At 48.5% G+C, this 25,804-nt stretch overlaps 1 protein-coding gene across 1 annotated transcript in view; it reads right to left on the reverse strand.

Annotated features, from left to right (window-relative positions):
• Nucleotides 1-23,873, reverse strand: part of LOC309832702 (uncharacterized protein C16orf96) — a gene marked incomplete at its 5' end in the record, with an annotated part of 38,171 nt that extends 14,298 nt beyond the window's left edge. Inside the window, 12 exon segments of the mRNA XM_082670686.1 lie at nucleotides 2,035-2,199; nucleotides 3,216-3,290; nucleotides 7,318-7,428; nucleotides 7,792-7,877; nucleotides 10,230-10,878; nucleotides 10,882-11,216; nucleotides 11,219-11,251; nucleotides 11,254-11,351; nucleotides 11,440-11,594; nucleotides 11,804-11,884; nucleotides 13,284-13,388; nucleotides 23,457-23,873. Of these exon segments, the coding sequence (XP_082526812.1) occupies nucleotides 2,035-2,199; nucleotides 3,216-3,290; nucleotides 7,318-7,428; nucleotides 7,792-7,877; nucleotides 10,230-10,878; nucleotides 10,882-11,216; nucleotides 11,219-11,251; nucleotides 11,254-11,351; nucleotides 11,440-11,594; nucleotides 11,804-11,884; nucleotides 13,284-13,388; nucleotides 23,457-23,873 (2,310 nt within the window).
• Nucleotides 23,874-25,804: the final 1,931 nt, after the last annotated feature.

Genomic DNA, 25,804 nt, shown 5'->3' on the forward strand with positions numbered 1-25,804 from the left:
CTGACTGGAGAACTAAGATCCCACACGCCATGCAGTGTGGCCAAAAAAATTAAAAAAAGAAAAGAAAAGAAAAGAAGTTCTGGTTCATGTTACAACATGAATAAACCTTGAAAACATGATGCTGAGTGCAAGAAGCCAGACACAAAAGGTCACATACTGTGATTCATTTATATGAAATGTCCAAAATAGGGTAATCCAGAGACAGAGAGTAGATTAGTGGTTGCCAGGGGCTGGGGGAGGGGGGAGTGAGGAGTGACTGCTTGATGGACCTGGGGTTTCCTTTGGGGGGATGGAAATGCTCTGGAACTAGATAGAAATGGTGCCCACACAACACTGTGAATGTAACAAATGCCACAGAATTAGTCACTTTATAATAGTTAATGGTTAATTTTATGTCATGTGAATTTTACCACAATTAAAATACAGAAAGAAAAGAAGAGCAATGAGGATAGGATCACTTCAACCAACAAACAACAAAAAAGCTTTCAATCAGGAAAAAAATTCAGACACATAGAGAGGAGAAAAGACTAGAATCATGAACCCTGATATACCCACCATGTAGATTTAATCATTATTAACATGTTGCTACATTTGCCTTTTTTTCTCTGTTTCTTTTCTTTTTTTTTTTCCATGCCATGCAGCTTGTGGGATCTTAGTTCCCCAACCAGGGATCGAACCCGTGCCCCCTGCAGTGGAAGCACAGACTCCTAACCACTGGACCGCCAGGGAATTGATGGAGTGTTTTTTTAAAAAGTTACAGAAATCATAACATTTCACTCAAATATTTTAGTTATTTACTTACATGCCTGCAATACCATTATCCCATCTAACATAATGAGCAGTCATTCTTGACGTTGATCTAATTCCCAGCCCATTTTCAGAGTTGGAGCAACTGAACCAGGAAACAAAGTAAGTCTCCTCGTGTGTTGCATTTGGTTGTTGTGCCCCTTGAGACTCTCTTAATCTAGAACAGTCTCTGTCCTACTTTTTTTCACCCTGCCATTGAATTATGGAAGAAAAACAGGTCAGTTGTTCTGTAGATAACTGAGTTACCCCGGCTGTAATCCTGCATTGATTTGTATGATTTCTATGACAAGTGTGTTCCATATCTGTTTTGCTTATCATCATATCCTTGCTAACCAGCATCAGAGGTACCCAATAGGTGGATGATGAGTGAATAAATCCTCATTTTACAGATGAGAAAACTGAGGCTCGAAGAGGTTCTATAACTCAAGGCATACTGCCAATCATGGTGGGGCTGCAACTTGGACCCAGAGCTGCCTGATTCTAAACCCAAGCTCTTTTGTCCTCACCAGCCACCCCAGCTGCAGGAACCACACAACGCTGATATGGCTGGCCTGACTGTTCCTGTCTCTCTATTGGATGGTACACATTAAGGCTATGACTTCTTATCAACATTTCCCCAGGATCTGGCTCAATACAGGTGATCATTAAATGATGAATAAACGAATGACCAGCAGGACACCCCCTCTGCCCGCCATGTCCCTTTGCTTGCGTTGTGGTGGTCAGCCTCCAAGATGCTCCACAACTATACCTCTTGGTATTCACACCCCCATATGGTCCCCTCTCGCACTGAACAGGGCTGACCTGTGTAACCAACAGGATACTACAGAAATGATGGAGTGTGACTTCTGTGGCTAAGTCATCAAAGATGTTGCAGCTTCTGTCTTGCTCTCTTGGACCATGTGCTCTGGGTGGCCCACTGGCTGCCATGTTGTGAAGCCAGTCAAGCAGCCCTAAGGAGGATCGTGTGATAAGGAAGTGAGGAGTCTTGCCCACAGCCATGTGAGGGCGCCATCTTGGAAGAAGCTCTTCTAGCTCTAGTCAAGCCTTCATATGACAGCAGCCCTGGATGACATCCTGACTACAGCCTCGTGGGAGACCCTGAGGTACTCAGCTAAGCTGTTCCCAAATTCTTAACCCTCAGAAACTCTGAACGTTTGCTGTCTTAAGGGACTAAATTCCAGGGTAGTTTGTTACGCAGAAGGTGGTGACTAATACAGGGGTCCTCACCTTGGTGCGTAGGTCTTTGTCCAGCTGCTCCACAGTCTTCTTCCAGTCATCCTCATTGGCCATAACCCTGAAGAGCATGCCCTGAATCGTCTCATTCAGCTCCATCGCCACTGCGTCCAGGTCAGCCCAGCTTCCCTTGCCTGCCAGGGAGCACCTGTCGGCTTTCTAGAGAGAGATGGGACTCAGGGAGGCAGGGCTGCTGGGGTGGGAGCAGGAAGAGGCTGGGGGATATCAGACCACTTTGGTCAGTTTTTCTAGTTTGGGACCCTAGATACCCAGCCTTGGCTTAAATTTAACCTTGGGGTCTCTGTTGGCTCAAACACAACCATTAGATTGAAGCAAAGGTTTTCTGTGATGGAGAAGTTGGGGCATGGTTTTTAAATTCACATAAATTGTCACAAACTCTAATTCAAAAAGATACATGCACTCTATGTTCATAGCAGCACTACTCACAATAGCCAAGACATGGAAACAACCTAAATGTCCATCAACAGATGAATGGATAAAGAAGATGTGGTACATATATACAATGGAATATTACTCAGCATTAAAAAGAACAAAATAATGCCATTTGCAGCAACATGGATGCAACTAGAGATTATCATACTAAGTGAAGCCAGAAAGAGAAAGACAAATACCATATGATATCATTTATATGTGAAATCTAAAATATGACACAAATGAACCTATATATGAAACAGAAACAGAATCATGGACATAGAGAACAGACTAGTGGTTGCGAAGGGGGAGGGGGTTGGGGGACGGATGGAATGGGTTGTAACTATTATATATAGGATGGATAAACAAGAAGGTCCTACTGTATAGCACAGAGAACTATATTCAATATCCTATGATAAACTATAATGGGAAACAATGTTAAAAAAGAATGTATACGTATATGTATAACTGAATCACTTTGCTGTACAACAGTAATTAACATAACATTGTAAATCGACTATACTTCAATTTTAAAAAATTTTCACTAATCCTGAGTTAACTGAAAATAGGACTTGATGGAACAACTTTTGAGAACTTCCCCCAAACTTTCTACATGATAAAGGTGGAAGGAGACTCCGGAAGTCTGCCTGCCTTTGTCTTGGCTGGATGATTCCATTATCCTGGTGGGAAAGCTGGGCTCAGGATAGGGGAGGGGGTAGGGAGAGGAATCTCTGCTCACTCACCTCTTTCAGCTCCTGCTCCATCACACTGTTGTCTGCCTTGTACATTTCTAGGTTTTTAATCTGAGAATGGACAACCTAAGAACAGAAGCAGAGGGCATGTCAGCTATCCTCGGAAGTCCTGAGGATAGCCTCTACCTCCCACATCCACCCTAGGAAGGGACAATGGGGCCAGGTGGACAGCAGGCGGGTGGCACATTGGAAGGCTTGGGCTCCAGGTGCCCAGATCAGAAGGGAAGGAACGTGGGACTTGGCACAAGAAGTCCCCTTGGAGGTGGCCTCACAGAACTACAGGTGGCTACACAGGAAAGGAAGGAAGACCTGAGGAAGGAAAGCATAAACAAACGCTGATGCTTTGGGTCCCTAGATGTTTAAGACAAGTGCATCTCTTCTGATCTGTAATGGGATCCCCGTGAGAATGAGAGTCAATTCATCCACCAAGCACTTATATGCCACACATGCTGTGCCCCAGGGTCAGGGGAAAACCTTATTTCCCATCCCCATGACTCCATGAAAAAACAACTCCCTGCATTAATTCTGCCCTCTCTCCACTTATTGGGCCCTCCCTATGACAGCAGCAGCCAGCTAACCTGCTTGGGAAGAGCCTCACATCCAATGGGCCATGTCCCCAGAGGGTAGGGTCACTCCTCCTCCAAAGCTGGCAGCAGGCTTCTACTTCTCCCTACATATCTGGTCTCCTTTTTACCCTCAGAAACAGAACCCCCAACATTTAGCTGGCATCTGGCAGACCAGAATCATGACTATATTTCGCAGCCTCCCATATAGCTTGATGTGACCACTGAGGTGTAAATGGAAGTGGGTCAGTGTCCTCTTCACTGCTGGCTTGGAAGCAGAGTTAATGACTGGAGTGCCAGCAGCTGTCTTGGACCATGTGGTGACCTTGTGAATGGAAGTGACACACCATGGAGTTCAATACCAGCTCTGAGTTTCTTGAATGTAAAAGAGAGATACACTTACGCCTTAAGTCAGTTATTTGGGAGTTTTATGTTATTCAAAGATGAACCTAATTATTTTTTTTAAATATTTATTTATTTATTTTGGCTGCACAGGGTCTCAGTTGCGGCATGCGGACTTCTTAGTTGCAGCATGCATGCAGGATCTAGTTCCCTGACCAGGGATCGAACCCAGTTCCCCTGCATTGGGAGCGTGGAGTCTTTACCCACTGGACCACCACGGAGGTCCCAAGATGAACCTAATTCTAATTAATGCAAAGCTCCTTCACATCCACCTTGCCCCAGATGGGTCTCAAGGTCTAGGATGGATGGCGGAGGTAATGGAAGGGAGATCCTGCTTCAGCCTCGTGTCAGGCTGCTTCCTCCAACACCACATTAGCAGGGAGCTGACCTTTTGGAGTCATCAGGCCCAACATTAACACTTAGATCCCCACTTGGCTCTTCCTAGTTAAAATCTAGAAATAAAGAGGAGCCGGGAGCCTCTAACTTCCACTGCCACAGTAACCTGCGTACTGGGTTGACTAATGTCCTCCCCAGAATTCATGCCGGCCCAGAACCTGTGGACATGGTCTTATTTGGAAATAGATCTTTGCAGATGTAATTAGTTAAGATGAGGTCATACTGGATTAGGGCAGCCCACATGGATGAGGAGGCCACGTGAAGACACAGATATACACACAGAGAAGAAGGCCACGTGACAACGGAGGCAGAGATTGGAGTGATGTGTCTATAAGCCAAGGAACACCTGGAGCCACCAGAAGCTGGGAGAGGCCAGGAAGGATCCTCCCCTAGAGGCTTCAGACAGAGCAAGGCCCTGCCAGCACCCTGATTTGGGGCTTTTAGACTCCAGAACTGTGAACGAGTACATGTCTTGTTTTAAGCCATCCAGTTTGCGGTCATCTGTGACAGCAGCCGCAGGAAACTGGTACACCCACTAAGTGGCAGAATCGGGATTGAAACCCAGGCCTATCCAACCACAATAGCAGGCTGCCTCCCAACTGGCTGGTTACTCTGCCTGAATCTGTTTACTCCTAGTTCAAGTGGCATTAATACCACTCCTGTCCCAAAGATGCTGAGGGGACTAGAAATGACACTTTCCTAGGAGAGTTGGCATTTGATACACATCAGCTGTCTTATCCGTCCCCTCCTGCACCAAGCCAGAGCCTTGGATATAATAGTTTGTTCCAAGAATGGCTTTGGAATGCAGCCTCTGGCTTATAAAAGACACCTGTCCACTTGCAAAGGGCAAATAATGTTTTCACATTATTTGGGTCAGTAAGAAAGAGTTCTATCCTCACTTATTTTCCTGCTGGGTTCTTAGTGGGAAACACTCCAAGAGGAGCACTCTAAGGTGATGGAAACATTTCCATCTTGATTGGGTGGTGCTGACATGGGTGTACCAAGAGGCAAAAATTAATCTAGCTCTTACACTTCAGGCCTGGGCATTTTACTGTGCGTAAAGCATACTTTCATTGAAAGCAAACAGATACTACCGCTCCCCTGCAAAAAACACGTAAGGGCTTTGGCGCTGTCCATCTTGTTGACTGCTGTATTGCTGGGCCCTGGAAGGGCACCTGGCACACAGTGAAGGCTCAATGACGTTGGCTGAATGACTCAGGGAATGAATGGGGATTTCTCGTGCCACCTGTTACATCCAGAACATTTTCTCCCAGGCATCCAGGTAACACAGTAACAGCGGTGTTTCCTCTCTAGTCCCCATGTTGCGACAGAACCAGGGCAGAGGTGTCTGCCCTCCCTCCTTCCTCTACTGGAAGGGCTCCACGAGGCTGCTGATCTCTTGCAGCCCATGTTCATTTAAGAACTATTTAATGAAGCGTGCTGGGTACAAAGCCCAGCTCCTGATCTTTCCAGGGTTCACTTTTATAAGCAATTAGTTCTTGCTGGCACAACGGGCAGGAAGGAAGTCTGGACAAAGGCTGACGTGATCCATTTGGTCTGTTTGGCCAAACTCCTCTTGACTTTCTCTCAACGAGTGACGAGTGACAGCTCCTTGGAGGCAGATCCTACGCCCACCCCCGCCACCCCGAGCAGGGCAGGACATGATGCTGGACACACATCAGAAGTGCTGAAAGAACTGGCCCCAGTCTCCGACCAGGAAGGACACCAATAGGTCCCTAGGACATGGCATCCCAGTCTCTCTGAAAAGCAGTGGCTAAATGAGGGCGCAGAGTTGGCAGGAGACTATGTAGTTCCTGATCCTGGTGCTCACAAAAGTCTGGGCCTGAAACCGTGTATTGGGAGCCCACACACGGCCCAGGCACTCCCTTCTTTCTCCACTTGGGCTGGGCATCGGCTCACCTTCAATGAACTCCTCTCCCGTCCAAGTTGCCCTGTGCACACTAGCCTGGTCACTCTGTGTGACCGCCTTGGGAGGGGGAGCTGTGCCCTCGCCTTTCGCTCCCCACACCCTAGTGCATCCCACCAACAGCCCCCTGACTTGGAATCAGAAGCCCTCTATGGAAATCACCTCAGGTGGATCTGTTTGGGATTTTGTCTCTTTATACCCTGGGGTCATCTCCTCCCACCGGGAATAACTTTGATCCTTTCCCCAAGGGTCTGGGATGCCTCTGGGACAAGGCACAGATGGGACTGGTCCCGAGGTCATCAGGGCAGGGTCATCAGGCCAGCTCAGTGAGCCCAAGGGAGAAGGTGTCTGGTTGAATGACCCCTGGGAGGTGCTCTGCATCGTCCTCACATTTCTCAGGTCAGACTCTGCTGTTCCGGACAGGCCCCATGGTGTGAGAACTCGGGAACAAGCCAGTTTAGGGGAAAGGTTATGAACATGAACAGCTGGCCCAAGAAATCCTCTTATCCACTCACCGATTCATTCAGCACATTCTGAGCCTTCACTTTGTGCCAGGCACCCTTCTGGCGTGGGTGACCCAAGCGGTGAACGAGACAGATCCTGTTCAGGCCCTCTTGTTTATGTGTTGGGGGTGCAGGTGGCGGGATTTGTTTGCTTTTCATGGAAGTATAACTTACACACAGTAAAATGCCAGGAAAGTGTCCCTGGTTCCCCTGCCTTCAGGGTGTCTGTGAAATCTTTGGGGAGAATCTGAATGTCCCAATGAGGAATCCTCCCTCCTCTGGGCCCTTCCGGACCTCCGAACCTTAAACTCATCCAGGCGAATCTGGAGCTTGTCCACTGCCCTGTCCAGCACGAGGTGGTGGTCCTTTATCATCTCTATCTGGTGGCCCCAAATTCTCTCAAGTTCCTCCTCCTACAAGGGGGAGACATAGACACAAGAGGCCTCTGCTTCTGAGGTCGCCACGGCTGGGAAGGGACTTCAAGAGAGTACCAGACCAGGGCATCCCCAGCCTGCCAGCCAACTGCCACTTTAGACACTTGTCAGAGGGAACCATGTGGCCGCCCACCACTGGGAGCCTTGCACCAGCCAGGGCAGACCTGCATCCGCGGGGCTGCACCTCCCTTCTGGGCCCCACTCCCTCCCCAGGGCTCCTTTCAGCTTCAGGACAAACGCTGCATCCAGAAGGGCAGGGCCTCCACCTGGCTGTGGCCATGGAGTCTGCCATCACCTCAAGCCATCGTCTTCTCAAATGCCTTTTCTGCCCGGGACACTGACCCTCATCCTGGATTTCTGGAGGCTGCCAATCTTTTCTTGCAATATGTCCGCCGTTGTCCCAAGCTTGGAAGAGGCTCCCATATTAGCTGAAAGCAAAGGAGGGGGTGGCTGTTGGGGGCAGGGATGGGGGAAGATGCTTCATCTAGAGTTCCACCTGCTTCTGTTATATTTAAGGCAGTGCTTTCCAACAGAGAGATGCTGTGAGCTTGGGGACCTTTGAGATCATCTAAAATTTTCTAGTGAAAATTTAAAAAAAAAAATCTAAAAATAAGCAGGTGAAATTAATTTTTTTAAAGATTTTTTTTGATGTGGACCATTTTTAAAGTCTTTATTGAATTTGTTACAATATAGCCTCTGTTTTATGTTTTGGTTTTTTGACCCCGAGGCAGGTGGGAGCTTAGCTCCCTGATCAGGGATCAAACCCACACCCCCTGCATTGGAAGGTGAAGTCTTAACCACTGGACCACCAGGGAAGTCCCAGGTGAAATTAATTTTAAGAAAATATTTTGTTTAACCCAATATAATCTATGTGGGTTTTGGGGGGGGCACACTGTGGGGCATGCAGTATCTTAGTTCCCCAACCAGGGACTGAACCCGTGCCCCCTGCATCGGGAGCTTGGAGTCAACCACTGGACCGCCAGGGAAGTCCATAACCCAATATAATCCAAAATAGCATCATTTTGGGAATTCCCTGGCAGTCCAGTGGTTGGGACTCCACGTTTTCACTGACGAGGGCCCGGGTTCAATCCCTGGTCAGGGAACTAAGATCCCACAAGCTGCGCAGCCAAAAAAAAAAAAAAAAAGGCATCATTTTAATATGTGATCAACAAAATGATTAACGAGATATTTCACATTCTTGTTTTCGTATTAAGCCCTCAATATCTGGTGTGCATTTTGTGCTTGGACCATATGAGAACTTGAACTTGCCCCATTTCAGATGTTTGACAGCCTCGTGGTTATCCTATTAGGGAAACCTCTCTGGAATTTATTGCCCTCCCCGAAATGGTCCTGAGAAAAACTATGGAGTATTTACTTGTGAGAGTTTATGAAATGTATTATCTCAAAACAACATGCAAAGGGGGATTTAACATAAAAGGAGAGGGGTGAAAAAAAAAAGTGCCCTATATCCAGTTTTGGATGAGAGGCCAAAAAGTGATGTACATGACACAGCTAGGAGGATAGGAAACACTGTAGCCAGGACACATTCACAACCTATTTTTAGTTTTCTTAACAAAAATGGCAACTAGTCAGAAGTAGAGTTTGGGCTATTATGCCTTTATGTTTTATATTTAAATTCATGACTATCATGACCTAAGCTGTGCCCCAGAATTCACAGAGATCGATGTGGTTCTTTTTAGCTGCTCCAAGTTCTTTTTCAAGATCTGTGGAATGGCACTGCCCATCAGGGGTGGCACCATGTATGGATTTGACTTAGGCTAATTCAACTATTACACCTGGCAGAGAGCGAAAAAGCAAGATAATGATTCAAAGAGGGGAGGACAGTGGATCTGAAAGTGGGTTCCCTGAGCCAACAGCAGCATAAGCAGCATCCCCCAGAATGGGTTAGAAAGAGAAATTCTAGGGCCCCACTCACACCAACAGGTGAGATCTGGGGCTGGGCCCATCAGCCTGTGCCTTACCAAGCGCCCCAGGGATGCTGAGGTGAGCTTAAGGTTGAGAACCACTAGGGTAGGCCATTCTCCTCTCCACTCCCCACAGTGAACATATGCCCATCATGGGCATGAACTGGGATCATAAGTCTATTGGTACTACTGCCACCTAGAACATGACTGTGGTCTTTTTTTTTTTTTTTTTGCGGTATGCGGGCCTCTGACTGTTGTGGCCTCTCCCGTTGCGGAGCACAGGCTCTGGATGCGCAGGCTCAGCAGCCATGGCTCACAGGCCCAGCCACTCCACGGCATGTGGGATCTTCCCGGACCGGGGCATGAACCCGCGTCCCCTGCATCGGCAGGCGGACTCTCAACCACTGCGCCACCAGGGAAGCCTGACTGTAGTCTTTAAGAAAACATATGTTTGCCCAGCTGTTGTTCCTAATCCCAAATTGACCACTTCATCTGGGGTCTATTCAGTGCTATTAGACACTCTGGTTGATCTGGACTTATCAAAATACTGTACAGCAGTACTATTTTATGGGCTATTGAAAGGGAATTTCCAAGAGTAATTTTGACCTGATTTTCCTTCTTGAGCACCAACTTTAGACCCTAACCACCCTTCTTCCCTAAGATAAGACCTCACTGTACATTCATTGTAAAATAATAGACTAGTAAGAGGCTAATGCTTAAGCCAAAGGAATGAATGGCTAATGGTTGAATGCACATTTTGTTGGGGCAGCTAAATGAAGGAGAGGAGGTGCTTTGCAAAGGCCACAGGGAGGGCCTGAGCCCTTGTTACCCTTCCAGAAGCCAGGCCGGGCCTACCTAGATAAGTCATACGCTGATGCAGGTTGGATGACAGCTGGGCAAACTCTTCTTTCAGGGAGTCATGTCTAATGGGCATCTGGACTATGTGGCTCATGGAACACCTGACGGCCTTCTTCTTGTCTTCAGGGGTCATGGCCTGTTCGGCAGCCAGCATGGCCTGCGACAGGGCCATGTTGGGAGGGACACGGGCAGAAGAGAATGAAGGAGAGAGGACGTTCTCACAGTCCACCTCTTGCAAGTCTTCCATCTCGCCGTCCTCGGTGAAGGGCCCACGGGAGGTCCCTGTGCCCAGGATGTCTGCAAGGACCCCTAAGGGCCTGGATGCGGCCACGGCTGTTGCTATGGTGGCCAATTTGGTGGCCAGGGTGTCCTTGACCAGCCTGGCAGCCGCTTTAGCTGCCCGGGCTGCCGATGTCGCTGCAGCTGCGAAGGTGGCTGCGGCAGCAGCTGCAATGGCAGCATTGGATTTTATCTGCTGAGCCGCAGACGGGGATCCCTTAGGGAGTACTTCCGTGGAGGCCTCAGCCCTTGGGGCTCCATCCTGAGGGACTCCCACTTCCACGGAGGAATATTCCTCCTCCTTTTCTGAGAGAGCTGAGAGCTTGGATGTGTCTCCCTGGCGAGACCATGACTGCAGTAAATGAGGCTAAGCTAAGCCTAGTTCCGTGGCTGGGGGTAGGGTCCTAGAGCCCCAGAGCTGGGCAGACAGGGAGCCCGACGGGCCTAGGCCAGGCTGGAAACAGCCCAAGCTAGTCCCGGGCAAGCCTCTGGGAGAAGGCCAGCCTCGTGGTGGTACAGGCCAGGATCCTGATTGTGTGGGCTGAGGACCTGGGGCAGGCCCCAGTCCAGGGGCAGGCCCAGGTCCAAACGCAGGCCCAGGTCCAGGTGCAGGCCCAGGTTCGAGCACTTGGGCCTGGTCCGGCCCCTGGGCCCTGGGAAGCAGAGCTGCTTGGGCAGACTCCTCCTCCTGTAGCTGCCCTGGACTTGGTAATGCCAGATGGTCTCCAGGAACTGGGGCGCTGGATGGCCTCCACGACCTGGCCGTGGCTAACTTCTTCGTGGTACTCAGCCGTCTGAGGAAGGTCGATCTCTGCAACATGTTTCGCAATCTGCCACCGCCTGGAATCATCCAGCAGTTGTGGAGCAGTTCACTGCGGAAGAGGGGGCTGGGCTGGCCAGGGCTGCTCCAGACCAGCTCAGCGATCACCCTGTCCACTCCTCACTCCGCCTTCCCCGATGCTCAGATGCTGCCTCTCCGCTTCCTCCTTCACTTACCAGGGTGAACATGGCCTCATGGAGGCTGCTCCAGAGCACCATGTCCTCAGTTTTGGGCATGGTGGTTATCTTGTTCTGGAGAGAAATCTGGGGGGGTGGGAAGGAGATTGGGAATAAGGGTCATGAACCCAGAGGGTGTGGTACCCTCAGTGGCTCCCTCCTCCATGCTGCCCTCCACACTTGCAAATAAATGGGCCTTTCCAGATTGTGTTCTCCTCCTACCCCTCCTTGCCCCCAGCACCCCTGGGCCTGGAGGGCGGGGGTCTGGCGTGGTAGGATGGGCCCCAGACCCTCACCACTTCCCACTTCAGTGCACTCATCTTCCAGTTCTGCCCTTTCAAATCTTCAGAGAAAGCATCTATTCTTTCCAGATGCATCTGTCAAATGAGCCGAGCCTGTGAGCCAGTGGGTGCAGGTTCTGGTCCCAGCCCTGCTTCTCCCCCAGCTCAAATGCAAAGCCTTAGCTCTAGGTAACTAAGAGATGGAGAAGGAAGAACAGATTCCAAAACAACTGTTTCCCACTGAGTGGGAAAGGGTTCCCTGGGCAAATAAGTTTGGGAAATGCTAGGCTTAAAAAACATTCAGGGCTTCCCTGGTGGTGCAGTGGTTGAGAGTCCGCCTGCTGATGCAGCGGATGCGGGTTCGTGCCCCGGTCCAGGAAGATCCCACATGCCACGGAGTGGCTGGGCCCATGAGCCATGGCCACTGAGCCTGCGCGTCCGGAGCCTGTGCTCTGCAACGGGAGAGGCCACAACAGTGAGAGGCCCGCGTACCGTAAAAAAAAACCCAAAAAAACATTCAATGGGTTTCTATACCGAAGGACTTCTCAGAGCCTTTAATGGGCCAAAGTACCTTAAGAATCTCCAAGAGGTAAGCTGAGAAGGCATTGTTTCCCAAACAGATTTGGCCAACTGTCTGTTTTAGTGTTTCATGACAGTTTCCTGGCAGTGCCCTTTCTGCTCAGATGGGAGCTACACAGCCCAAGACTGAAGTTCTCACAGTTGCCATCATGATCAAATACGTACACTGACCTGTGTATTAGGGATGATACAGTAAATCATGTTATTTGGGGACAAGTTGTAAAACCTCAGCCATAACACCAGCCTGGGGTGTTAAGGCCTGGCTTTGGAGCCCAGCTCTGACTCACCAGCTGTGACCTTACACTTCAGGGATTCCATATCCTTTCCCATCACGGTAAGGAGTTAGAACATGTCTGGGTTGATATTCTTGTGGCTACAGAGGGAGCTAGAATGTATGCCTATGCTAGGTTTACTCCACTTTTCAGTGTGAACAAAGTTTTCTAGACAAGGAATAAGTATTCTCTTTCTGATAAGTTGATGGACTATAAGCCTGGAGTTACCAGGACTTGGGGAGTATCTGAGTGAGAATGAAGCCAACCCAGAGGAAAGCATCACTGAGGGAGAGATGCTGAGCACCTTGGTATGTGGTATGAACATCTTGATCTGGCTGTAACTGAAAGCATTCCTGACTTTTTAGTAAATGAGACAATAAATTCTCTTCTTTTGCCTAAGCCAGGATGAACTAGGTTTCTGTCACTTAGAAATGATGTCTTAACACAGCAGGGTGAGGATCATTGTGTAAGCTGCAGAGAGTTCAGTGGGATGGACCAAGTGGCTCAGCCATGTCAGACCCCTTCTCCTGCCCCCATAGCTGTGTTCTTTGACTAAGAACAGGCTTCTTGGATTTACCCTGTTACCCCAACCACCAGATGTCCAAGCAGCATGGCCAGTATGAAGGATGCTGGGGAGGGTCTACCTTGTCAAACATGTCCTTCAGCATGGCCACATCCTTCCTGAGGGTTTCAACAGTGACCTTGAGTGCATAAATGTCGGTGAGCACATCCTGCAGGGTCTTCATGGACTGAAGAGGGAGAAAGGAAAGGAAAGTGTGAAGTTAGGTGCAGCTGGGGGAAAAGGCAAGTAAAGTGTGGAAGTTCTCTGGTGATGGCCATGGTTCAAGAAGTCTTTTGGGCTCTTCCAAGGCCTAGGCTGGAACATATTCAGAGGCCAGAAAATGACACTGAAGTGAATCGTGCTCTGAGCTCTCAGGTGGCCTAAGTGGGAAGCAGGCAACCCTCGGTTTGAATGTGTTCAGTAAGCAGGAGTCACTCATCATGAAGCATCTCATGCCCTTTGGTAGGAGCCACTGGAAGATCAACAAGGAATTTATTGGATTTATATTTTTAAAGGGTACTTCTGGCCGCATGTGCAGATTGGCCCTTGGAGGGTAAGGGGGAAGCCAGAGGAGCAGGGAGGAAACTTCAAGGCAAGAGCTGATGGGTGCAATGTTGGTCTCATAGCTCAGCTCCACCAATGACTGGGGCTGTTACTGCATCTTCCTAGATTTTAGACTCCTCAGTTAATTAAATGGGTATGAAAAAACAGTGATAATTTATATAAAGGGACTAGTGCATAGTTAGGCATTCAGGTAACAAAAATAACAAATAGTGAAATGGCAGAAGTCCTTCTTACCTGTAATTACATTAAATGTAAATGGCTGAAATTTCAGTTAAAAGGCAGAGATTGGCAGAATAGATAAGAAAACATGATCCAACCTCATGCTGTCTATAGGAGACACATATTAGATTCAAAGATACAAATAGGTTGAAAACAAAAGGGTAGAAAAAGATATACTATGCAAGCAGTAACCAACAGAGAAGCAGAGTGGCTACACTAATATCAGACAAAATAGACTTTAAGATAAAAATTATTACTAAAACACAGAGGTACATTTATAATGATAAGAGGGTCAATCCATCAGGAAGATATGATAATTATAAACAAACATGCACCTAGCAATGAAGTACCAAAACTAAATGAAGCAAAAACTGAAATAACTGAAAGGAGAAATAGTTGAAGACTTCAATACCCGATTTTCAATAATGGATAAAACAGCTAGATAGAAGATCATCAAGGAAACAGAAGATATGAAGATCACTATAAACCAAATGGATATAACAGACATCTATAGAACACTCCACTCAACAATGTCAGAGTATACATATTGGGTTGGCCAAGAAGTTCGTTCGGGTTTTTCCATAAGATGTTACGGAAAAACTGAACAAACTTCTTGGCCAACCCAATAGAACATTCTACCAGATAGACCATATGTTAGGCCATAAGACAAGACTCAATAAATTTAAAAAGGACTGAAATCATACAAAATGTGTATTCTCAACCACAATGGAGTTAAATTAGAAATCAATAACAGGGGCTTCCCTGGTGGCACAGTGGTTAAGAATCTGCTTGCCAACGCAGGGGACAAGGGTTCAAGCCCTGGTCCAGGAAGATCCCACATGCCGCTGAGCAACTAAGCCCGTGTGCCACAACTACTGAGCCTGTGCTCTAGAGCCTGCAAGCCACAACTACTGAAGCCTGGGCTCCTAGAGCCCGTGCTCTGCAACAAGAGAAGCCACCGCAATGAGAAGCCCACGCACGGCAACGAAGAGTAGCCCCTGCTCACCACAACTAGAGAAAGCCCACACGCAGCAATGAAGACCCAATGCAGCCAAAAATAAATAAATAAAATTTATTTAAAAAAAATCAATAACAGAAGAAACTTTTGGAAGTTCACAAATATATGGAAATTAAACAACATTCTCCTAAATAACCAATGGGTCAAAGAAGAAATTGCAAAGGAAATTAGAAACACTTTGAGATCAATTAAAATGAAAACACAAACACACCAAAACTTACAGGATGCAGCTAAAGCAGTGCTTAGAGAGAAATTTTAGCTGGAAGTGACAATATTAATAAAGAAGAAAGATCTCAAATCAATAGCCTAATCTTCTACCTGAAGACACTGGAAAAGACAGATCAAAATAAAACTAAAGAAGGTAGAAAAACTGAAACAATAAAGATTAGAGTGGAAACTAATGAAATAGAGCAGGGGTCCCCAACTCCTGGTCCACGGACAGCAGGAGGTGAGCAGCGGGCAAGCAAGCAAGCTTCATATGTATTTATAGCCGCTCCCCATTGCTCACATTACCACCTGAGCTCCACCTCCTGTCAGCATTATGGTGAGTTGTACAGTTATTTAATTATATACTACAATGTAATAATAATAGAAATAAAGTGCACGATAAATATAATGCTCTTGAATCATCCTGAAACCACCCCACCCCCTGGTTCGTGGAAAAATTGTCTTCCACGAAACCAGTCCCTGGTGCCAAAAAGGTTAGGGACCACTGAAATAAAGAACAGAAAAATAATAGAGGAAATCAATGAAACTAAAAGCTGGTTCTTTGAAAAGATCAACAAAATTAGCAAACCTTTAGCTGGATTGACCAAGAAAAAAAGAGAAGACTCAAATTACTAGAATGAGAAATCAAAGAGGGAACATTGCTATTGACCCTACAGAAATAAAAAGAATTATAAAGGAATACTATGAACAGTTGTATGCCAACAAATCAGATAAAGTGGATGAAATGGACAAATTCCTAGAAAGACATAAACTGCCAAGACTGACTCAAGACAAAATAATCTGAATAGACCTAAAACAAGTAAAATGACTGAATTAGCAAAACAAAAACAAAAACAACACGTGAAAAAAGGCCCAAGCCCAGATGGCTTCACCAATGACTTTTATCAAAAATTTAAAGGACAATTAATACCAATTCTTAACAAACTTTTCCAAAAACCAGAAGAATTCCTAACTCATTCTATGAGGCCAATATTGCCCTGATAAAAATCAAAGATATCACAGGAAAACTAGAATATGGATGCAAAAATCCTCAACAAAATACTACCAAACTGAATCCAGCTACATATAAGAAAAATAATCCAATTAAAAATGAGCAAGGACTTCCCTGGGGGTCCAGTGGATAAGACTCCGCACTCCCAATGCAGGGGGCCTGGGTTCGATCCCTGGCCAGGGAACTAGATCCTGCATGCATGCCACAACTAAGAGTTCGCATGCCGCAACTAAAGAGTCCACATGTCACAACTAAAAGATCCTGTGTGCCTCAAGGAAGATCCTGCATGCCACAACTAAGACCCAGAGTGGCCAAAATAAATAGTTTTAAAAATGGGCAAAGATCTGAACAGACATTTCTCCAAAGATGATATACAAATGGGCAATAAGCACAAGAAAAGATGCTCAACATCATTAGTCACCAGGAAAATAAAAATCAAAACCACAGTGAGATATGCTAGGATGGCTATCATCAAAAAGACAGAAAATAAGAAGTGTTGGTGAGGATGTGGAGAAATTGGAATCCTTATACACTGCTGGCAGGAATACAAAATGGTGCACCTCTTTGGAAAACAGGCTGACAGTTCCCCAAGATTGAAACACAGAGTTACCATGTGGTCCAGCAATTCCACCTTTAGGTATATAGAAATGAAAGCCTATGTTCACAGAAAATCTTGTACAGCAATGTTCATAGTGGCATTATTCCTAATAGCCAAAAGGTGGAAACAACCCAAATACCCATCAACTGATAAACAAAATCTGGTCTACCCATACAATGGAATATTATATGGCCAAAAAATAAAGTACTGATACATGCTACAGATAAGCCTGAAGACATTATGGTAAGGGACTTCCCTGGTGGTCCAGGGATCCCGTTGAGGCACACGGGATCTTTCATTGCAGCATGGGCTCTTCACTGTGGTGCGCGGGCTTCTCCCTAGTTGTGGCATATGGATTTTCTCTTTCTAGTTGTGGAGCCCAGGCTCCAGGGTGCATGGGCTCTGTAGTTGTGGCCTGCAGGCTCCAGGGCGCATGGGCTCTGTAGTTTGCGGCATGTGGGCTCTCTCGTTGAGATGCACAAGCTCGGTAGTTGCGGCATGCAAGCTTAGTTGCCCTGTGGCATGTGGGATCTTAGTTCCCCGATCAGGGATCGAACCTGCGTCCCCTGCATTGGGAGGTGGATTCTTAACCACTGTGCCACCAGGGAAGCCCCCAGTACACTTTAAATGGATGAACTTCCTGGTATGTGGACTATATCTCAATAAAGCTTTAAACAATAGCATTTTTGTTTTAACTGGGGGAAACTGCAACACTGTCTATTGGATGGTATTCACAAGTTACTGTTAAGTTTTCTGGGAGTGATAATAGTATTAAGAGACCAGTTTTCCAAGGCCTTATCTGCTGTAGATAGAAAAATGCTTTTCAGAGAAATCTACAAGGTCCAGATCCCCCACGTATGCAGGGATGCTTCCCCCTCCCCTTATATCTCTGGGTGTAACCAGGGGACCAAATCACCTGAGCAGGAATCATACCCCTCTCCCATGGGTAACTACAGGGCAAACCCAGAAACGATGGCCTGGTGGGCTGCTCCATGGGTAGGGGCTGCACAGGAGAGGAGGAAGACGCTTTTCTCGTGGGTCTCCTAGGACATGCAGTTAAAGGTTTCCCACAGCAGATCTAGCTTGCTTCTCACCAGGGGGGTCACGCCCCGAACTCTGGACTGTGTTGGTGGGAGAACAGCCAGGAAGATCCCACTTGGCCCCTCAGGCCACAATCAGGGCTGGGATGGAGCCAAGTTCAGGGAAGCGAATTCTAGAAAGCTGCCCTTCTTGGAAGCAGAATGTCCAGACATTCATTCTCCCTCTGTCTTTCTGTCTCTTTCTCTCTGTCTGAAGATGGCTTCAAGAATGTAGGTTCGACCTGGGGTCCAAGTGCTTCCAGAAGCTTTCAAGGGCTGATAAGGGGGTCCAAGACAAACATCCCCTTGAACAATCAGCTAGACTGGTCTACAAGGCCTCAGAGCCAGAACTTGGGAAATGGGAATGCTAACATCACTTCCTTCCCAGGGAAGGAGGAATGCAATAGCTCTTCCCGGCACCCTGGGAAGAACACTGCCAACGCACGAAGTTCATTACTATTACTGCAATGACTTTCACCTTGATTCTCTAAAACCCCAAAGGGTCTTCCGTGCCCTTAAGCTTTGCTTTGGAATTCTCAAAAACCAATTTAAATTTAAAATCATTTTAATTGTGGGATACACAGCAGGAGATTTTGGTTGGGGGAGTAAAATGGGGAGGGAGTTTTGAAATTTCAAAAAAAAATGCAGCAACAGGTTGTTACAATCCCCTAGTGGGACACACAAGTTTACTTATGGAAACGGGGTTAGCCAGAACAATCTTAATAACAGACAGTGGACATGGCCCCTGATTTTCCCCTGTGACGCCAGCAGGGGTTATCATAACAGATGAGATAACCTGAGATAACCGAGGCCTCGAAGAGACAGCCAGGGGCTTCTGAGCAGCTTTCTAAAACTCCTGTTCAGGGCTGCCTGGGAGATGCAGGCAGGGCCTGGGAACCTGCAATTCTGGAAATGCTCCCTGGCGCCGGGAGCCTGGGTGGGTGCCCCCCTGGAGGTTGCACAGCAAGCAGGGAGCCCAGGTTTTCTAAGCAGTTCTCAATGGGGCGATTTGGCCCCCAGTGGGCTTTTGGCAAGTCTGGAGACATTTCTGGTTGTCATGACTATGGGGTGTTCCTGGCACCTAGTGGGTAGAGGCCAAGGATGCTGCTCAGCATCCCTCAGTGCACAGGACAGTCTCCACCACAAAGAATTATCCGGCCCCAAATGTCAGTCATGCTGAGGGTTAGAAACTGCAATCTAAGCTTGCTTAGTGAGGACCTGCTGCCCTACCCGAGCCCCCAAATCCAGCAGTGTGCTGCACCTGTGGGTCCTCCCAAACCTCTCCAGAAGCCCCCTTGGTGCCTGTCCTAGTTTCCAGGGCACCATTCACCCCATCTGGGGTAGGTGCTGGGGCTGGGAGGCTTGTCTTTCCCCATGAAGGGTGGCATTTGGTCTGCCAGCCTGGCTGACGTGGGCCGGAGTTGGGGGGACGGTGGGAGTGGGTTGTAGATTCTTAGCTAAGCAGCTTGCACCGCCCTAGAACCAGCTACCATGGCAACCCCGACAATGGGTCAGCGTGGTAACCCTGGCAACCTCAGCCAGACTGGGACTTGGCAACATTCTCTAACGGTGGTGGGGACATTCCTAGGTGCACAAACAGTCCTCTGAGGGCGGCATGACCAGTTCCGAACCTGTCCACCAGCCCCCTGTGTGAGGTGGCTGGGCCACTCTGGGTACTCGTGCATTCTAGGAGACTTCATCCATCAAGGCAGGCCGGGGGCAGGCTGCTCCGGAGGGGCTGGCACCTCGGACATCGTGTCCACCTCTCCAGCTTTGAGGTCCCTGTAACCTGCCCTCAGCCACCCCTGCAGCCTTCTGTGTCTCTAGTAACACTTCTTGTCTTAAAGTCTATCCTGTTCTGATGTTAGTACAGTAACTCCAGCTCTCTTCTGGCTACTGCTTGTGTGGAATATCTTTTTCTATCCTTTAACTTCCAACCTATTTGTCTTTGAATCAGTGTGTCTCTTGGAGACAGCATATAGTTAGATGATCTCTGCTTTTTGTGCGTGTGGTAAAACACACATAACAATACTAAAGTGAACAATTCGGTGGCAGTTGGTACATTCACAGGTTTGTGCAGCCGTCACCACTATCTAGTTCCAGAACATTTTCATCGCCCCAGAAAAAAACCCATACCCACCAGCACTCAACTCCCAGCCCCCGGCAACTGACATTTTCTGTTGCTACGGACTTTCCTATTCTGGGCGTTGTCTATGAACAGAATCATGCAGTGTGGTTCTCTGTGCCCGGCTGCTTCCACTGAGCACGAAGATTTATGACTCACACCGTGTCGCTTTGCCTCTCGCCTGCATCAGCCCATCTCGACCAGAACGGACGTCCAGCTCTGTGCTAAGCAGTTCCCATGCTTTATCTTGTTTGGTTTTAATTGTTGTAGCAATCCTGAGAGGAGGAGGCCGTGGCCATCCCTCACCCCTTCCAGGGGGTAAGTGGCATCTCAGCACCCACAATCCTATGCCTTCCAACTACCCACTCGGCTCAAGTTGGCACTGGCTCCCCATTTTCTAACTCTGTGACCTCGAGTGGGTTACTTAACCTCTCTGTGCCTCCATTTCCTCATCTGTAAGCACGGGATAATGACAGCACTTTCCTCTTAGAGTCGTTAAGAAGATTAAAGGAGTGAACAGATGGAGCATCCAGCTCACCTGGCATGCAGTGAGCGCTTGTTCTCAAGATCATTCCCCTGGGGAGGGAGCAAGTGGAGGAGTGAGGGTGAAGGGGACAGTGAGGAGAAGAGACACAAGGCCCAGGAAAGTCAGGCTGGTGGACTCTGCTCTGTGCTTCTCATGGCCTATAGAGTCTCTGAGTTCTAGGAAGGGATCTTGCATTGTCTGTTTGTCACCTCTACAAACACCTGCACCAGGGCTCCCACCTTTTTCAGCCCCCAGGTTGGACGTAAAGCCTGGTGGTCCCTGTGTACTGATAGCTTTGGGGTGCCTGCCAGTCCAGGCAGTGGGAATGGGCCCCCAGGAGCTCTAATTCTTAGGCACGACCCTGCCTGCCTGGCCAGGAGTGGACACCTGACCCCAGGTGTGCCATCTCATTCTCTTACCCAAAAATTATAACCAGAAGACCCAGAGACTGGCAGCTGGAAGCTGAGACAAGTTAAGGGCTGTTTTTAAGATGCAGGAGATCTACGAACACTTCCTCCCTTTGAGGCCTGTCCACCCACTTCTTCCTTGGTGCCAATGAGAAACCCCAGCGTCCTTCAAATAATACACTGCTTTTGTTTAAAAAGAGTCTCAACCCAGGAATTCCCTAGTGGTCCAGTGGTTAAGACTGGGTGCTTTCACTGCAGGGAGCCCGGGTTCAATCCCTAGTTTGGGAACTACAATCCTGCAAGCTGCACGATGAGGCCAAAAAAAAGAGTCTCAAGCCAAATGCCCAGCAACAGGTGAATGGTTAAACCCAATGTGGTCTGTCCCTACAATAGAATACTATTCAGCCATAAAAGGGAGTGAAGCACAGACACAGGCTACAATGTGGATGAACCTGGGAAACATGACGCTCAGTGAGAGAAGCCAGACACAAAAAGCCATATATTGTATGATTCTATTTATATGAAATGCCCAGAATTGGTAAATCTTTAGAGCCAGAAAGCAGATTAGCATTGTTGGGGTGGAGGGAGGAGGAGTGGGGAGTGACGAGGACACAGGGTTTCCTTTTCGAGCCATGGAAATGGTTTAGAAGGGGATAGAGGTGGTGCTTGCACTAACTATCAATGTACCAAATGCCACCCAGCTGTTCACTTTATGTTATGTGACTCGCACCTCAATTTAAATAAGAGGAGTGTTAACCTAAGACATCCTGGAATGACTCCTCCATGTGATGGATGTTCTCTGTTGCCCCCGCACATCCATCCTCTGCCCCTACTCAAGTGCTCTCAGAGGCTGACCCACAGGCACTGCGCCCTCCACACCCCTGGCGCTCTGACTTCTGGCCCTCTTATTTGGCCAATGGGAGGAAGGGAGGAGAGAGAGGCTGGGGTATTTATTCTTCAAAATCCAACTCTTCCCCAAGGCTACAGCTCCTGATGGATAACTGTGTGTTGGGTGGGGAGGCAGGGGAGCAAGAGTTCCAAGGTGGGTCCTGAATCAGAAGGCCTCAGCTCATCCCTGTTCCCCGGTCACTGGCTGCTGCACCCGCAGCAAATCAATGATATTTCTTTTCTTTTATTTTTTTAAAATTGGAGTATAGTTGCTTTACAATGTTGTGTTAGTTTCTGCTGTACAATAAAGTAAATTAGCTATATGTATACATATATCCCCTCCCTCTTGGACCCCCCCCATCCCACCCATCTAGGTCATCACAGAGCACTGAGCTGAGCTCCCTGTGCTATACAGCAGGTTCCCACTCGCTAGCTATTTTACACATGGTAGTGTACTTATGTCAATCCTAATCTCCCACTTCGTCCCACCCTCCCCTTCCCCCCATGTCCACATGTCCGTTCTCTACATCTGCGTCTCTATTCCTGCCCTGCAAATAAGTTTGTCTGTACCATTTTTCTAGATTCCACATATATGTGTTAAGATGTGATATTTTTCTCTTTCTTTTTTTTTTTATTTTTTTTTATTTTTCTCTTTCTTACTTCACTCTGTATGACAGAGTCTAGGTCCATCCACATCTCTACAAATGACCCAATTTCGTTCCTTTTTATGGATGAGTAATATTCCTTTGTATATATGTACAACATCTTCTTTATCCATTCACCTGTCGATGGACATTTAGGTTGCTTCCACATCCTGGCTACTGTAAATAGTGCTGCAGTGAACATTGGTGTGCATGTGCCTTTTTGAATTATGGTTTTCTCAGGGTATATGCCCAGTAGTGGGATTGTTGGGTCATATGGTAGTTCTATTTTCTGAGTGTCAGTTTCCTCACCTACAGGTCCTCAATTATCTTTTTTTCATTGAGGTGAGATTCACATAACATACCATTTGAGGGCTTCCCTGGTGGTGCAGTGGTTGAGAGTCCGCCTGCTGATGCAGGGGACACGGGTTCATGCCCCGGTCTGGGAAGATCCCACATGCCGTGGAGCGGCTAGGCCCGTGAGCCATGGCCGCTGAGCCTGCGCATCCGGAGCCTGTGCTCCGCAACGGGAGAGGCCACAACAGTGAGAGGCCCACGTACAGCAAAAAAAAAAAAAAAATACCATTTGAAAGTGTATAGTTCAGTAGCATTTACTGCTTTCATAGTGTTGTGCTCTATTTAGTTCTAAAACCTCATCACCACCCCAAAAGGAAACCCTGTAACTACTAAGCAGTCCTTCCCCATTTCCTCTCCCTCCAGCCCCTGGCAACCACCCATCTGCTTTCTGTCTCTACGAATGTGCCCACTCTGGACATTTCACACAGTGTATGGCCTTCTTTCCTCTACACTGATGAAGGATGGAAACTTGGAGCTTCGGTTCTGCCTGAGTCCAAAGCCGAATTCCTCTCCTGGTTAAGGGCAGGGCCCTTCATCAGGGGCACCAGGTAGGGGTGAACAGCCTGGCAGGAGAGCCAAGGGGGACGGCAGCTTCTGGAGTCCAGGCGGCTTACCGTGGCCATGGCTTCCTCGTTGCCCTCCACTATCTGGAGCTTTATCAGTTTCCATAAGTCCTGGGCGGGCTGGCCAGTGCCCTGGCTGCCCTCCAGCAGCTGGGAGGTGGAGGGCAGTTCCTGCAGCACGGCCAGCTGGCTCTCCATCTTGTCCACATGGCTCACCAGGTGGTCAAAGACGTTGCCGAGCCTCTTCATGGGGTTAAGGATGGGCTGGAAGTCTCCTTCCCGGGGCATGAACATGGCTGGCAAGGTGTGGAGGAAGTCCTCATCCGCCGAGAGGACCTTCTCAAGGTCAGCCATGTGGATGTGCTCCAGGATACCCTGGAGTAGGAGGTGCAGGGCCTTGAAGTTCACCACCCTGCACTGTGGGATGGCGATGTTGACCAGCTCTGAGAACGTGAGCGAGAAGCTCATTCTGCTGGGGTTAGGGGCAGGCTGGGCTGGCCTTCTGGGAGTCCATGGGGACAAACAGTGGCTTTCAGTGGACCCGCAAGCTGTACAGACAGGTCCTCAGGGGCCCGGGGAGCCTGCAAGTCACAGTGGTCAGGGAGAAAATGGCCTCTGTCCCGGCTGGAGCTCAGATGAGTTTCCGGTTGCTAGGACACCAGAGAACGTGGGCGAGCGGGCAAGCTTCTGAGAGCCTGGGGTGGGCAGAGCAGCTGCCCAGTTAATTGTTGAGGAATGTTCCAACAGACCAACAGGCTGCCTTTTAATTCAAGCCCTTCAGTTTTGTAAGACCAATGACCCCTTCCAAGAAGCGTGCAGGGGGCGTGATGGAGAGGCAGCTCGCTCCTTGGAAGCCTCCAGAATCGGGACAGAAGACAGAGTTCTCGGAGTTAGGAAACCCCAGCTTCCCATAATGGAAGCCCAATGAACCGGGCGGATGTAAATTTGCTAGCCGATCCCAAAGCCCTGAATTTCTCCTTGTCTAACCAACAGGAATTTGTATTGGAACAGACACTTCTTGCAGCATCAGTGTAAATACCACATAAATACCATGGGTCAAGTACACAGCTCATAACTGGCCTCCAAAAAAAAGTCAATGGGGTCAAGTACACAGCTCATGACCGGCCTCCAAAAAAAAGTCAATGGGGTCTCTAGGGAAAGATGAGCCCGACTCTGGGGCGGTTTTCAGGGCCTGGGTTTGGCAGTCGAGGTCTCTGTCTTCAGGATCTGGTACCACAACCAACAGCCAGTTTTGTTTCTGACATCTGCCTGTGTTGTGGTGGCTGATGTCTGCTGTCCAGAGCCTTAAGTGCAGCGACTGCCCCATGAGAGGGCTGGACAGCTCACATGCACAAAAGTGGGAGGTCTAATCACACACAGTCCAGCTACAAACCTCCTGACCTGCTTGCTTTGTCAAGGGCAGAGTTCTGGGTATCGAGATGAGCGGCCTGAGGGCTGACCTCGTCTGCCCTCAGCTAGAAGGGGCACAGGGGAGGAGAGAGGCAGTGTGGACGGGAAACTGGCCCAGCTGGGGGGGCCTTGGTCCACTTCAGTGAAGGTGACTTCCCAGAAGCCCCAACCGACAGGGGGCTCTGCCTGTGATGGGCTCAAGACCAAACAAGGCCGGTAACAGTCATGTCTGAACTCAGACAAGAACAGAACGTCATCCAAACTACAAATATGACCATGTGGCCCCTGTCCTGGCTGAGCCGAGTGACTGCTGCTTCTCGACCAGCTAGACCGTTAGCTTTGCTTCATTCCTCCGGCCTTCGACATAAGACTGGTTAAAATACCATAGAACTACCCCTGCTTCCTGACAGCACCAACCCAGAATGCTCCCCGCATCGCCTGACAAGGGCCAAATCCCAGAACAAGTCCTTCTACCTTAACCCTCTTGTGAGATGTCCCTGGGATCCCCACTGTGTTGTTAGACTAAAATTTCCTTTTTCTTTTTCTTTTGGTGCACTGTGTGGCTTACTGGATCTCAGTTCCCTGACCAGGGACTAAACCCAGGCCCTGGCAGTGAAAGCACCGAATTCTAACCACTAGACCACCAGGGAACTCCCCATAGACTAAAATTTCAACTGCTGCCTTGACATCTTTGGGTCTCACAGGCCCCCTTGGTTTCCCCTGCTCTTGTCAGAGGTGCCCCCCACCCAGCAGGGAAGGCCCCCCACCCTGCTAGTTCCCGCACCAGCCAGACCAGCTGCACTCCACCCCGTCCTCATCCTGAGGGGCTTCGGTTCCCTGCCAGCCTGTGAAATTATTCAAGCAAGCCCATCATATCCTCCTGTGGGAACCAGGGGAGACCCCCACCCCCCATTACTACAAAGACTGCACCCACAGCCCTGCTGGTTCCCTCTGCTTCCTAACTCCAAGAATTCTGTCTTCTGTCCTGA

Source organism: Grampus griseus, assembly GCF_964374135.1.
Source record: "Grampus griseus genome assembly, chromosome: 14".
NCBI classification, from domain to species: Eukaryota; Metazoa; Chordata; class Mammalia; order Artiodactyla; family Delphinidae; genus Grampus; species Grampus griseus.